Source organism: Culex pipiens, chromosome 1 (assembly GCF_016801865.2).
Source record: "Culex pipiens pallens isolate TS chromosome 1, TS_CPP_V2, whole genome shotgun sequence".
NCBI lineage: Eukaryota > Metazoa > Arthropoda > Insecta > Diptera > Culicidae > Culex > Culex pipiens.
Genome location: NC_068937.1, coordinates 75,294,613 through 75,310,471, shown reverse-complemented (window position 1 = coordinate 75,310,471; position 15,859 = coordinate 75,294,613). Strand labels below are relative to the sequence as shown.

The 15,859-nt window shown below is 40.0% G+C and overlaps 2 protein-coding genes across 3 annotated transcripts; one reads left to right on the top strand and one right to left on the bottom strand.

Moving 5' to 3' along the window:
• The first annotated feature begins 1,781 nt into the window (after nt 1-1,781).
• Nucleotides 1,782-3,683, top strand: LOC120426712 (protein naked cuticle homolog). Its single transcript, XM_039591490.1, has 2 exons — nt 1,782-1,952; nt 2,013-3,683. The coding sequence occupies exons 1-2, from the start codon at nt 1,813-1,815 to the stop codon at nt 2,194-2,196; spliced, it is 324 nt and encodes a 107-aa protein (XP_039447424.1). The 5' UTR covers nt 1,782-1,812; the 3' UTR covers nt 2,197-3,683.
• A 5,225-nt stretch (nt 3,684-8,908) lies between these two features.
• Nucleotides 8,909-14,559, bottom strand: LOC120426704 (uncharacterized). Of its 2 annotated transcripts, XR_008212672.1 has the most exons (4): nt 14,279-14,559; nt 14,077-14,160; nt 9,480-12,060; nt 8,910-9,382 (listed from the first exon to the last, which is right to left on the bottom strand). XR_008212672.1 is itself a non-coding variant. In XM_039591483.2 (3 exons), exons 1-3 carry the CDS (start codon nt 14,539-14,541, stop codon nt 12,045-12,047), a joined length of 363 nt encoding a protein of 120 aa, XP_039447417.1. In that variant the 5' UTR covers nt 14,542-14,559; the 3' UTR covers nt 8,909-12,044. The 2 variants fall into 2 exon arrangements, 1 of the variants encoding a protein (XP_039447417.1); XM_039591483.2 differs by having other exon boundaries at nt 8,909-12,060.
• Nucleotides 14,560-15,859: the final 1,300 nt, after the last annotated feature.

The window sequence follows — 15,859 nt, the reverse complement described above, 5'->3', positions numbered from 1 at the left end:
TGATTAGCGCTGATTTGGCAGATCATTCCCACCATGAATTAAATAATCTTGTCATGTTGAGAGAAGTTATTTTGACAGCAGCAAACGTGTTTTGTTTCGAATTGTTTTGGTAAAATTTGTACCGGAGAAGGTGGAGCAGGCTTGAATTTTGCTTAGTTCCCGGAAGGCTTCGAATTTCGACGGACGACGGAATCCGGTTAAACGAAATAATTTTCCTGGAGGTTTTTCTGCAGACGCACCTCAACGAGGACAGATGTTAGTGACAATTCAAAACCACGTCGCAGTGGACCTGATCGCATGCACCGGAACGCAAGCAGCAACGATAAGCCAAGCGCGCCTTCGGGAACTCTACCTCTACCAGCTGGCGGCCAAATTAAATGAGCACTTGCGACGGGTGAAGGATCGATCAGCAGCGGCTGCGGCCGCCGTAACTTCAAGCTTGATGGTTATCGAGTACGTCAAACGAACAGAAGTAGGTCAATCTGTCCAAGCTCCCCGCGGAACGTCCCCCTTCGCCAAATGTGACCGTCCCCAGTAGCTCCAGTGCCGAAACGTTCGCTAAGTAACTATCTGAGCTGCAGGTGGACCAGGGCGCGTCCGTCATTTCAAGGAACCGGGAATGCGGTCAGATGGCCGGATGTAGGATGAACCGGTCGTTATGTCCGTTCGGTTGGTGAAAGCGATAATGGAAACGTTCTGCTTGGACTTATGCCGTCAATTTCCACCGGATGTTCTGCGCAAGCGCCTGCCTCTTCCACAAGCGGTGCCCATTTCAAGAAGCCCCGCCCTTCAATATGGACTCCGACTCAGAGATCGTAGGCTTTCTCGAGGACGAGGGCGCCGTGGGGACATTTCGTTTCACAACAATCTCAGCGGAAAGAACAAAAATGTGAAGACCGGACACATCTACGAGAGCATCAGCAATCTGAGGTGCTGCAACCTGCAGGCAGCAGCCAAGACGCCCAGCCATGACGACTGCGCAGAACAACTCTGCCACCTCGCTCTGCAGGCGGGAATGTTGCGTGAAGGACGATACGCTTCCACTGGGGGCGACGTTGGTCATTCCAACCTCGGCTGCGGTAGTCGCAACGGCAGCGGAAGTCAGTCGAGCGAACTCGAGGTACACAGAAAAAAATATGTGAATTTACTCGACACGGAAAAACTGAATCACATGTAAACTCAGTTGATGTAAACTTGAGATTCGATGTAAACGGTTGAATCACACGTAAAATCATGATTTTACATATAATTTGTTGCAAATTTACATCAAATTGCATTTGAATTTAAATGTTTAATGACGTGCAAAAGTGTTACATCATAAATGATGTAACAATCAGAAATATTTTTTTGTGTGTACGTAGTTCGCAAGTCTTGATCCTCGCGGAAGGCCACCAAGCTGGTTGAGGACAAGTTGAGGATCTCAGCCGGCCACGGGTGCGCAGCTTGTCAGTTGGTAACAAGAACTGATCGTGGACAAGGAGTGGTGCTGCAAGAGTTCACTCTGCCGCCGGGAGCTGATCAAGATCATCTGGGATAGCATGGTGAAGAACAGTCTCTGATAGGTGTTGAGACCCCGAGAAACCCCTCCTTAAGTAACTCGAACTCTCGCTTCTCCCCAAATTTAGGCAACCCCTGGAAAATTCACCAAAGCATCGCCACCGGTCGCACACGATATCGGCCTGCGTCAGCGTAGATCAACAGCAGCAGTGTACCACGATCGGTGCCGACCAAAAGCTGGTGGTTGTCGTCCATGACGAGACTCGTCTCGTCATGGACAGTGCTGTTACGAGTCCTATCTGCACCAGACGATCTATGCGGCGAAAGCTTCGGCAAAGCATGCGGCCTTTCATGGTGAAGTTGTCGTCAATGGTGGAGTCAACGGTCCTGCCAGTCGCGACCCTAACGCCTAGCAGGATTCTGCAGCACCACGTCGCACACGCCAAGGCTAATAAGTAAGATGCGTAACGTGCAGTTAAAGCTGAATTATACTCATTTGAACGCTTTCCTTTCAGGAAGGAACAACGCCTCGCAGTAACCAATCGGGCCCATGGTCATCAGGGGAAACTCAGTACGGCGGTGCTCAACCAGCAGTACCCGAATCTGTCAGCTGGCGGAAGAGCTGGCCGAACGGTGAGGCCCCCGGATGGCTATCGCCCTCAAGCTTGCGATCTAAAAGCAAAGAGAATATCATCCTGAGAACAGCCAAACTCGACATCGTATTCGCTGCAGATCTCCTAATGGAAATCCTCAAAATCAAAAAGTCTTCAACAAAGAATGCCTCATCAGTTCGGCGACCAAAAAGAACATCCGGACGCACCACACGACCAAAACGATTTCAACCTCGGCCGCACTCAGTAGAAGGGTACATCGGCAAGAAGATCGGACTGCTTAACGACTTGGAAGATATGCGGCTGGTGAAGAAGAAAGCTGTTTCGAAAGGGACCAGTGGGGGTAGATTTAAGATTAGTTTTGTTTGATTTTGTTTTTTTCTGTAGTTTATTTTAGCACACGCTAAGGCAAGTTGGCAATCTTCCATTAGTTTTTAAGACTAGCTAGCATCCCTAGCTCTGCAACCCTCGTTTGGCATTCTCCAAACCACCGATCTCTGTCCAGGTCGTGACTTCCACGGCGGATATCCTTTGCAGGCCCGTCCAAGTTTAAATATAGAATCTCAACGAGGGGAAGCGGCCACATCAGGGAATCTTCCGTTCAACCTTCTCCGTTTTTTACGATTCCTTGCATTACTCGTACTTGTGTTCTAACTATCCGAATTCGTTCATTTTCGCAGCTGATGAGGTAATATCTGACGAAGTTGTTCGCTCGAGTTTTAGCTAGTATTGACCATGGTCCGCGTAGGAGATTCTTAAGCAATGGCCAATCGCTAACGAAGAGGTCGACGAGCGTGAATTCCGACATCGGCGACGTTGCTACAGTACAAGCTATTTACTGACCGTGCTTGGTCTTCGGCGACTTGCTTCATGATTGATGACTGTTTACCATGATTAACCGCTCGTTGATGGTGTTGAAGCAAAGCTGATGGCTGTCCCCAAACTTACGCCTCTTGACCTAACCTCCGGCGTATGTTCCGGAGTGTGTTTACGATGGCTGCTGGATCTTTTTTTAGACTGGGAGAAATCGTCCAAGATCGGTGACAGGAGGGAAGGCATTTCCATGATGCATTCGTTCAGAATATCGTCGATAAACTTTGCACACGACCTCGGGGCAGTTAACACGGTCGTCAACACTCCGGATGAAGGCGATTCTGGAGTGGCCTTTTCGGAAAAGGTTTTGGCTGGAGCGAAAACTGGAAAAGGTTCTGCGGTACTGTTGGTTGGCGTTTCTTTGCGTGCCATGATGATTTCCGGAAGTTGTAAACCGCAACCTCCCGTGGTCAGGACAGGTCACCGGGGAAACCTTCGGATGTTTCTTCGATGTCGACATTCTTGTGCGTTGTTTTTCGGGCGAGCCTTTTGAGTTCGTCTGTTTTTTAGCAGCAGCACCATCGTATTCTGGATGGAAATAGACACTGTGTAGCGTGGAGGTAATCCTGCGTAGACGGGACAGGTACAGTTTTCCTCTTCCGTCATCTGGAAAAGTGGTCCATTAGGATTCGCGGCCGTTCCGGAAAAGCAAAAATAAATTTGTCGCAGCAACCACAACATTTTGTTTGTTGTTTTGGCATTCTTGACGTTCTTGACTGATTTTTCATCACACCAAGATAATTCGAGAGGGTGGGAACGCGCTAGTTGATTAGCGTTGCGCTAATCAACTAACTGATAATTTGTAATCAATCAGTCGAATATTTTAGTTGATTAGGGCATGTGTCCTGCCCCTAGCATTAATGTGTTTTTCATGTGATTTTTTTGTTTTATTGCGCGTATTGAGAAAAAATCAGTTTTAGTGATTTTCTTGTAGGGGTCTCAAAGATAGGAGCGCAAGCCTTTTTCAAATTCATCGTAGCAACCGTGTTGATTTCCACTTTGCATTGCTGTCAATTTACAAACGTTAAGAAATTTATGTTCAGAAATTCCGCCGGATGCAGCGGATCTGTGGCCTCCGCGGCAGGCATGGTGATCTGAGTCTTCGTACCGGGTCGGATGGATGCATTGTGGGTGGGGTGGTGATGACTTTGTCGGGTCGAATTGTCCTCCGTTGATGAATCGGCTGTACTTGCATCCGCTATATTAATACGAGCACACACCCGGACCACCGATTCAACTACGAAGATATCTCCCCGAAGAAGCCAGCAACGCAGTGTGTTCTTCCAGCCAGGGACGAAGCCAAAAGACCACCAAGTACGCCGCGAAGGCCATAGAACCGCTGGATCCAGCCCAGAAGACCAATCAATGGGTCGGTCCGGTTAGGGGGTTGAAAACTTTAAACAATTGTTGCACTTTGAGGGAGCGTTCTTTTATTACGTAACGCAGTTGGGGGAAAATTGTGTGGGGAAATTTTGTAGCGAGGGGGAGGAAGCCGGATGTGGGCACCGAGAACATGGAAATCTGTCCAGGAGACGAAATTGGACTAGAGACACTCTTTATTCAAATTCAAGAAGTTGTTGCATGATCACGTTATATCTGTTTTTATTTCCTAAAACGGTTCTGGATGAGGCCACCGGCGATCTTGAAACCGGTTTTGATGTTCCATTCTTATGTATTTGTAGTTTGCATTTGTTCCTGCAAATGTTTGGGTCCATTTTCCCCGTTGTCTTGCACCTTTTAGCACCAAAAAATCAAGGACGGCTTAACCTGCAAGGATGGTCCCCTTTAAGGCATGCCCCGATAAGCGCATTCCTGGGCAGAAGGTTCACCGCGACGGGGAAGCCTGCCCAACGAAGCCAACAACGCCCGCAGTGCCTCCATTCGACGGTACGGTACAGCTTGTCGCGAAGTTCTCAAATTCCGGCACCACTACGGATGCCACTGAGCCAGCCGCGAAGATCGTAGAACCGCAGATTCCGTCACCAAACATCAGTCAGCTAAAACCAACAAGCAATCGAAAGCCAGCTCCAAACGTTCCTACGCTTTCTTTCAGATTGACAATCAACATTTTTTTTTGTCTAAGCCTACTCTCTTGCCTTCTCTATAGGGCTTTCTAATTTTTCTCGAAATTATTAATAATCATTTGAAATCAGCTGATCGCGAGCGAGATGCTTTTCATCCATTTATCGCTTGGATTTAACAGAATTTTACTTGGATTTGCCCCATTTTACTTTTCCCTTGATTTCATCGTGAAAAACACGTGAGATTGAAATGTATTGGTCTTTGAAGTTTCTTGATAAAAAATTTCTTATTCGTAAGATGGCGACGGACAAAGACAGTCCAAATTACGATTTCTTTGTTCGAATTAATCGTTTTAATTAATAATTTTGTGTGAAATGAAATCGTACTAAAACTTTTTGGTAAGTATTTAATAGAAAAACTGTGAAAATTGATCCTTTTCCTTACATCCACGGTATCTTCCCGATTTGACCTTCCCCGGGAACTTCCTTGTTGTTAGCTCGTTTGCACTACTCAGCTGTCAAAACCGACATGAAAATTTTGCTAAGTCTAAACATTTCGTCACTGCAAGAATGCCAAAAACAGCTAAGTGTCATCGCAAAATTGAGTTCACATTCTCCAACTCAAAATTGCGAATGTAAACAAAACAAACTGATCGCAAAAATTGAGTTAAGCGAACTACTTTTTGCGACGTTCATCCCCAAAATTGCGATCGCCTGGTAAGCGTGTATTACGCAAAATCCATATAACACAGATCTGTGTAAAATTTGACACAGATCGCCCAAAATCGGGAATAGAGTTATCTAAGCCCGCTCTCACGCACACTAGCACGCCATTTGTTTTGCTGGACGGTACAAAATTTAACCTCACTTTTTTTTGTGTACGTACACGCAATACATGCGCACGTAGATAACTCTATACACAGAATCTGTGTAGAAGCCTTGTTCACAGATCTGTGCACAACCGTTGTCCGTCAAATCTGTGTAATTTTTAAACCTGCAATCTGTGTAAAATTTTACACAGATCTGGGTAATATTTTACACAGAATCTGGGTAGAAAATTGCAATAATTTCTTGTTCTGAATAAAGAATTCATTTAAAATCTAATGAAAAAGGAACATGATGCCATGATTTATTATCGAGGAATTAAAAGTGAGAGTGTGTGCAACATGGAGTTAAACTTTCTGTGAAGATTAACATGGCACTTTGAAAAGTTTAACTTCATGTTGCACGCACACACTCTCAATTTTAATTTCTCGATTGTCGCCGCGGCACTAAACCAAATTGAGCAAGTTTAACTCTCACGACGATTTTCTGTCGCAAAATATCTGTCAACCATGTTTAGGTGATTTTGATGATGAGAAAAACGTGGCTGATTTTTCTGATCTGCCAAGGAAAAGACACGCTTAAGATTAAATTATTGTTTAAAATCTTGGTTTTTAGTTCTACTATCACTAGAACTGTTTCATTTGGGATTTATGAAGTTCAGTCAGTTTCCAGCTTCAGAAAAAGACGCAGAAGGGAAAAAAATCTTGGTTAAGTTGCTGATTACGGATGGATTTCCGTCTGAATAAAACGAAAATAAGTGGCCTCATTGTCGAGGGACCTCAATCCGTTCCATTGTGTCCTCTCACCGGGAGAGTTTTGCTGATGCGGGATGTTGCGGGTGCCGATTGAATAAGCTCCAAGCTAGACATCATGAAATGGTCCATCCGGATGATTAAATCCACGCTCACAGAACGATTTACGGTAGATTTTCATGATCGATTCCATGCTCCATGTAAGACGCGGCACGAGTCTTGTCGCAGTTCAACTGGCGACATTTCAGTTTGGTGCCACGGCGAAATTTTGTTTTGGTTTCGCGTGTGACATTTGAGGTACACTCAGAAAAGAAACAACAGAAAATTGCTTCGCGAGATGAAAAACACTCGCGCTGTTATTTCGATTTATTTCAAAAACCACAATATTTCAAGTTTCTCTGATACATTACATTCCTTTTCAAAATAGACTAAAATCTAGGGGGGTGTCACTTCAGGTTTTCGAAACAGATTTGGATCCGCTCCAGAACCTTGAGACCCGATTCCTCCATTTAGCCGAATCTGGGTAATTTCATTCAGAGTGTTGGTTTTGTTTTGACGTTTCGTCGGGTCGCGTTTTGTGTATTTTTTTTCTTTTGAAAAGCGTGGTTAAGAAAAACTATCAATTATTTTAAATATTTCTATTAGCGAATATGCCCGGTAATGTGTGAGCCACGGACCGACAGCCGGCGAGGAACACGAAGCGACTGTCCAGCGTAGTGCCCTCCATGAAGGATTTCGTAGAAAGGTGGCCAAGGGAAGAATCGACGGGCAGCTGTTCCCGCGACCATTTCATTTCAACAGGTCTATAAACGATCCAGTTCTGCGTGGATTGGACAGTGCCTAATGGAAAAGATTCGGACAATGTGTGATAAACAGTACTTTAAACCGAGCCGCTGGTTCCAGAGTGGTCGCAAGGACGCTGAATTTGATGTAAGAGAAGCCTTGGGTCACGCACATTTCGGCGACCTCAATCCGGTGTTCGGTCTTTACTAAAAGAGGACGAATCACCACGTGAATGAAGGATTTGCTCGATTATGTCAGCAGAAAGCTGGAACAGTGGCCACCAGCCATCCGGATTTTGCTCTGGACAACATCGTATCGCTGCACACGTGTACGCTTTACACGGTTGCGCGCACCGAAAGTGGTGTCTTGTCATTAGGCCAACGGAAACGACTTTGGGACAAAGCCGGTTAGACCGAGCTTCAACGCATTGGAATTGGCCGTCGGTTTGTGTGAAGAACAGTCCCACGTACAATCACGGAGCGATTGGATTCCCAATCTCGCACGGAGTCCTGAAGGTCGGTTAGCTACTGAACGCCGCTTGGGATCTTACCAAAATGTTTCGCTTCCAGCTACTCTCGATGTCGACCCTGTCCCAGCTGTTGGGGCTCATCTCCGGTAGTTTATCCTACTCCAGCTCAAGCCTAAGAAATAAGTACCCAACTCTAGCTCGGGCAGTGGCAGCACCGAAGCTACTGAGGCAGCAAGGGAACGGCCGACCGGCTTGATATGCCACTACCTCCTTGGCCGGCTTCGACCACTTGCAGTGATAACGGAAGTGCTAGCAACTCACAAAAACAGCATAAATGGATGGCCCCCAAGAACGACCAGGACGGCAAGAAGGACGCGGAGTAGTGGCTGCTAAAGCAAGATTCGTTAAGCAGCGACTTGAGTTCGTATCGATACTAATCCTATATCTTTGCAGAGATTTCATCTTCGTGGAGGAGGGTCCATACAAATCGGAGGCGTGCTCAAGGTGAACGGTGACACGGTGGTCAAGTTCCCACTGCTGGTTCCGCGAGTGATTCCGGAGGTCGCATCGGCGGTGATAGTGGAAGTAGTAGCCAGGACTTTGTATTAGTCATACACAATTAAAGTAAAACGCAACAACACATACTATCAATTAGAGCTCATCGGAACTACAATCTGAATACTGGCAGCTGTCCCGATTCGCCCCAGATGATGATATCTAGGAAAAAGCATTTATTTTCATCTTTTCACCTCTAAGCGGTGTATGCACATCGGAAGGAACCGGTCAAGAAAAATTTCAAATGGGCAGCAGCGGCAGCGAAAGCAAGCTAGAGAGGGTGAAGAAAAGCCCCAAGAAAACATTCCCTCTCCTTTGTTCTGCTGTTCGTAAAGCTGTTTCTTGACCCCTTTCCTTCCGATCTGCGTACTAGCCCATAATCAGAACTTAGATTTACATGTACAGCAAGTTACATAAACCTCCGAGGGGTGTAGATACTGGTTTTAGCCAGGACCTTCGTTCCGAGGGGTCGTTTGGGTGTGAGATTATACTTTCGGATTTAGAACACTTTACTTTACACACTCAACTTTCCTCTTCTATTTTATTGATGCACAAATACAATTACAATTTCAAAGATCTACTGTTTCCACAATTCAAGGATCTACTGTTTCCACAATTTAAGGATCTACTGTTTCCACAATTCAAGGATCTACTGTTTCCACAATTTAAGGATCAGAACTAGCCTACTGAATAAACTGAATAACCGAATAACTCAATAACTGAATAACTAATTAATGGAGTCCTTTCGATCACTATTTATACTAAGGTCGAGATTAGCATTCCATACCCACTCATTTGTACTAAAATATCGGTTCTCTCGATAATTGGAGGGGAAGTGACCTTGGTTCCGGTCAATAACCGCGAGCGCGTGGACATTCCAAAGGTATCGGAAATTTCCACTACTAAGTGATCTTTGGACTTTCCCACGATCAAGTTAGTGGAAATTTCCATTGTTGTTTTTCACCTTTGGACCCGGGGCGCTGTACTTAGATGTCGCTTGGGATCCTATGTGTGGATTTGATGTATTAGGAGCCCATGAGTACCAGCAACTTTTTAGTTTCCCAGAAGATGAGTAACTTGGAGGTCTCGTTACCTATTCCCCGGGTATCATCCCCAGGCGAGAGGTCTTTTCTCCGTTTGAACCTCTTGGCCTTGACCTGCCCCAAACACCGAACGGTGACGTCATAGTCCGAAGCGCACTTGCTACCGGACTTGCTTATCCCTGACCTCCCTTCATAAATTGATGCCCTTGTGTGCTATCGTCAGGCGAGATGACGTCCCAGCCCAAATGCATATGGAACCAGGGCCGAGGACTTAATAAGAGGTGTGCTTTATTAGAGTTGCGCACTTTCCTGGGAATTATAGAATCGGTAAGGGTGAGGGAGAGGAAAGGTGTCGCCGACGTGTGCGGGTCCGAGTCAACCGAGGACAGGAATGTCAAGGTTACTACCTGGTGAAATTAATCAATAAGTGAGAGCCTCCTTAACTCTCTCTCTCTCTCTTTCTCTTTTGTCTGTTCTAAAGAGAGAGTAGTGGAGAGACGGACCTCTGGCTTTAGTGATGCCTCACCAGCCTTGTTGCTAGGCGGGTACGTTTGGATTATAAAATAATGTCTGAGCGTGGATGAGGATGTGAGTATAAGTAGGAAATTAGGTTCGCTACACAAAGCTGCTGTTGATCTACAGTGTACCCATGGTCAGTCCAGTACCGTCCGAGTTGTTGCAGCCTGTATCATAATCGTTGCACATCAATGTTGCACAACACTTTCTTCAACGACTCCAACTCTCTCTTCAACGATCTTCCTCGCTATTGACAACTTACCTGATTGCTACAGACTGCAGTCCCGCCTAGACAAATTTGCCAACTGGTGTGCGTTGAATCGTTTGGAGCTGAGCGTCTCTAAATGCACTACGATATCGTTTCATCGCAAGACCAGCCGGGAGGTTTTTACATTTGAATCTTGATAAAGAGAACTTTTAGCTAAAAAAAGAATATTACAACAAACTACCGATTATTCTACCTTCAGATACGTAGCTTCTTATCGTATCCCTCGTTTTATCGCTCTCCTCTTGCCTTCACGTAGCGATTCCGGACCTGCTCCATTGTCTCCTTTTTTTCTCTTCTTCCGATCGTAATTCTTCAGCAAAACTCGCTTCTCCCGGAACTTCTCTTCTCAACAACGGCGAGACCGGAACATTTCCAAATGTGGGCACCATCGAGCCTGCGCACCTTTGTTAAAACCACTTCCGCATGCCGTCTCTTTATTCGGTGCATCCGCCGCCCCGGTTGATCAAGAACAAATCTCCTGTTTCTGTCCATGTCCACGAGCTCGTGGGACCGCGTTCTGCTCGCCGGACATGGTCGTCTAAGCTGAAAGAAAAGAGGAATGAGAAATCTTGGGGTTCTTCAGTTGCGTTCTCAATATTCTTCAGTACCGCATCAACTTCCGGAACTTCCTGCGAAGACGTGGGTGGCTCTTGCTGACGCAAGAGCCATCGTACAGCTGCGATCGCCTTCAGCAGATCATTGCCGTTGACGGCGGTGCAGGTCCATTCGTAGGCCGTGGCGTGCCGAGACTGCGCGGGGTGGTGCCGATGTCTGTACGGTAGGTAGGTACGCTTCCCGTGTTCGTCCCGCGTGCGCTTCCCGGTTTCGTACGGATGCTGCTGATGCTGGTCAGAATCACGTCCAGAAGGCTTACCGAAGATTAGTCACCTGGATTACAAGAGCACTGGAAAGCGGCAGAGTGGTGATGCCTTTTTGTTGTCATCCTCCAACGAAATCATCCCGCATAAACGAGAACTATAAAAAAACTTTTTGTTAAATGGTTTTCTCACCATTTCAGAGATCGTAACCACTATTTGAAAAATGGTAGGAAAACCTTAAAAATACCATATCGGAAATGGTACCCTACCATTTTTCATAAAGTTCGACCATCTGAATTGAGGGTGCCCGCATAAAGATTTACTATAAACCAACAGTAGATTTTATGGTTATCACACGATAAATTCTATGGTTATTTTTACCATGATTCTACAGTAGCCTTTATGTTTTTTCACCATAGAATATATCTTATTTTGGGAATTTACTATAAAAAAGGGGTATTTTTAGGCACAGTCACCATAAAAATTTCGACTTTTCCCCATACAAAAAAAAAACAAATACTATACATTCTACCGTATTTTCATTGATGCCTTTTCCGTCAAAAAATTGACCCAAACCATAGAAAACATCATGCATCTATAATAAATACAGTAACCATTACTATGGTTTGCACAGTAAATTCACAGTTCTTCATGGATTTTCCCATACTAAATGATATTGTAAAAACTATAATCGGACAATGAAATAAATAATAACTACAGTAAGTTTTATTGTATTTTTATGATATTTATTTTTTTTCTCTCCACTAAATTGTACTGTAAAACATATATTTATACATTGAAATTAAAGGTGAAACAGTAAGTTTTAGTGTATTTTTATCTTTTTCTTGAATTTTTATTTCACTTCACTTCACTTTCTTTCTATGGCGTTTTCTTTTGTTATTCCGCTTCAATCCGCACTGTTTGAAATTATTCGGAATACCTATCCGTCGCCGGTGCCGGATCAACTGCTTCGTAATTGGGATAGACATTCGCGTAATCGAGAAGCACAATCCTTAGTGAAATAAGCCCCTGTAGAAGGGAAAAACACTAAATTAGACATAGGGAAATTTTACATATGTTTGGCATGTTAAGGATTCGGTTAAATTTCTATCAAATTAGCTGTTCTTAAATTCTGAAATTCTTAAATTTTGAAATTCTTTAATTCTTCAATTCTTAAATTTCAAAACTCCTTAATTCCTCAATTCCCAAATTCTAATTTCTAAATTTCTAAATTTCATAATTTCAAAATTTAAAAATTTTAAAATTTCAAAATTTTATAATTTTTGAATTTTTAAATTTTTGAATTTCTAAACTTCTAAACTTATAAACTTCTAAACTTCTAAACTTCTAAACTTCTAAGATTCTAAATTTCTAAATTTCTAAATTTCTAAATTTCTAAATTTCTAAATTTCTAAATTTCTAAATTTTTAAATTTCTAGATTTCTAAATTTCTAAATTTCTAAATTTCTAAATTTCTAAATTTCTAAATTTCTAAATTTCTAAATTTCTAAATTTCTAAATTTCTAAATTTCTAAATTTCTAAATTTCTAAATTTCTAAATTTCTAAATTTCTAAATTTCTAAATTTCTAAATTTCTAAATTTCTAAATTTCTAAATTTCTAAATTTCTAAATTTCTAAATTTCTAATTTTCTAAATTTCTAAATTTCTAAATTCCTAATTTCTTAAATTTCTAGATTCCCAAATTCCTAAATTCACAAATTCCTAAATTCCTAAATTCACAAATTTCTGAATTCCTAAATCCCTAAATTCCTGAAATCCTAAATTCTAAAATTACTTATTTCATAAATTCCTGAATTCAAAAATTCTTCAATTCCCGAATTCCTAAATTCCTTAATTCACAAATTCCTAAATTCCTAATTTCCCAAATTCCTAAATGACTAAATTCCTAAATTCCCAAATTTCTAAATTTTCAAATTTCTAAATTCCTAAATTCCTAAATTCCTAAATTCCTAAATTCCAAAATTCCTAAATCCTAAATTCCTAAATTCCTGAATTCCAAAATTTCCTAAATTCCTCAATTCCTAAATTCATAAAATCTGAAATTCCTAAATTTCTAAATTTCTATATTCCTATATTCCTAAATTCCTGAATTCAAAAATTCCTAAATTCTTAAATTCCTATATTCCTATATGTATTCCTATATTCCCAAATTCCTAAATTCTTAAATTCCTTAATTCCAAAATTTCTAAATTCCTTAATTCCTAAATTTCCAAATTTCTAAATTTCTAAATTCCTAATTTCATAATTTCCTAAATACTTAAATTCCTAACTTTATGTCCTCCTAAATTCTTAAATTCTAAAATTCCTAAATACCGAAATTCCTAAAAATACCCCTGGGATTGGATTGACGAGCCCAAAAACTTTTTAGAAGACGAAAAAAATCCCAAAAATATTCCTGAAAGTTAGATTTTCAAAATATCCCTAATCGTGAACCACCCTAATTTTGAACCAAAACAAAAGTTGCCCTTTTCCATTTGCAACAACTCGTCTGAAGACACCAAAGCTACAAAACGTCACCATTTTTCGGAAAATCCATTTCCTCTTAATTTTGCGTTCTGGACCACTGTGCATTGTTGCCAGCGATTTTCTGCACTTTTGGTGCTATTAAAAACATACCTTCCAACAATGCCAGGCGATTCGAAGAAGATCAATAAAAACAAAACGTGCAGTATGGGATTTGACAGCGCGCATTTGCCAAAAGTGCGGCGCATCGTTCCTAGTCTGGTTTGCCGCGTGTCTTTTTCGGGAATACGCGCAATATTTCGCTGATTCTCGAGCTTCAGGAAACTTTTTGACAAAAGTTTAAAACAATCGCTGGCCTCCCAAGCTACCTCAATTGTTGTATAGAAACTTGTAAAACAGTTGCAGCTGTCAAAATGCTTATGGGCCCTTTTCAAATGTTGCTGCAGTAGGCCACGAAATATGTCTGCTGCTGCTGCTGCGGAGATTTCGCAACTTGGCTCTGCCCTCCCACAATAAAGAAAGTTTTCCAAGCTAAATTTCACCACAGCTGAAATACTCACCCAAAATGGTTTACAATTTCAAGTTTACTTTTCCGGATCGATGACCCGCAGATTTTTTCTGCCGGAAACGTGTGGAAGAAGTCCCTGTAAAGTAGAAAAACACAAACACTGTGATTAAGCAATCTGCCCAAGAAGGCAATGGATAGTGTTGCTGTTTTGTTTGGAGTTCCGCCCCCACCCTCACGAAACTCAAAATACTCACCCAAAGTTTCGCCATCCCGGAGCCGCTCCAGTTCGATCATCCGACCAACCGACACTAGAACCGCGTTCGGCAACTTGATTGCCAATCGCCGGATGTGGCCAATTGGCTAAAACGACCGCCTCAACGCGGAAAATCCGGTTTTCCTCCAAAACTTTAGCAAACACCGTCAACACAAACAGGATCGAACACGCGTGCGATTGAAAACAAATGACAGCTCGCCATGGTGCGTTCGTCAGGGGAGCGTCGCCCAGTTTAGGTGTCATGGTGCGTTCGTTATGGGAGTGTCGCCCAGTTTAGGTGTGTTCGTGTTGTGATTCTTAATATTTTTTGCCGTTTCTATAATTGAATAAAAATGTTTAAATGTTTAAATGTTTAAATGTTTAAATGTTTAAATGTTTAAATGTTTAAATGTTTAATTGTTTAAATGTTTAAATGTTTAAATGTTTAAATGTTTAAATGTTTAAATGTTTAAATGTTTAAATGTTTAAATGTTTAAATGTTTAAATGTTTAAATGTTTAAATGTTTAAATGTTTAAATGTTTAAATGTTTAAATGTTTAAATGTTTAAATGTTTAAATGTTTAAATGTTTAAATGTTTAAATGTTTAAATGTTTAAATGTTTAAATGTTTAAATGTTTAAATGTTTAAATGTTTAAATGTTTAAATGTTTAAATGTTTAAATGTTTAAATGTTTAAATGTTTAAATGTTTAAATGTTTAAATGTTTAAATGTTTAAATGTTTAAATGTTTAAATGTTTAAATGTTTAAATGTTTAAATGTTTAAATGTTTAAATGTTTAAATGTTTAAATGTTTAAATGTTTAAATGTTTAAATGTTTAAATGTTTAAATGTTTAAATGTTTAAATGTTTAAATGTTTAAATGTTTAAATGTTTAAATGTTTAAATGTTTAAATGTTTAAATGTTTAAATGTTTAAATGTTTAAATGTTTAAATGTTTAAATGTTTAAATGTTTAAATGTTTAAATGACTTCAATATTTTAATTTTTTAATATTTTAATATTTTAATATTTTAATATTTTAATATTTTAATATTTTAATTTTTTAATATTTTAATATTTTAATATTTTAATATTTTAATATTTCAATATTTTAATATTTTAATATTTTAATATTTTAATATTTTAATATTTTAATATTTTAATATTTTAATATTTTAATATTTTAATATTTTAATATTTTAATATTTTAATATTTTAATATTTTAATATTTTAATATTTTAATATTTTAATATTTTAATATTTTAATATTTTAATATTTTAATATTTTAATATTTTAATATTTTAATATTTTAATATTTTAATATTTTAATATTTTAATATTTTAATATTTTAATATTTTAATATTTTAATATTTTAATATTTTAATATTTTAATATTTTAATATTTTAATATTTTAATATTTTAATATTTTAATATTTTAATATTTTAATATTTTAATATTTTAATATTTTAATATTTTAATATTTTAATATTTTAATATTTTAATATTTTAATATATTAATATTTTAATATATTAATATTTTAATATTTTAATATTTTAATATTTTAATATTTTAATAT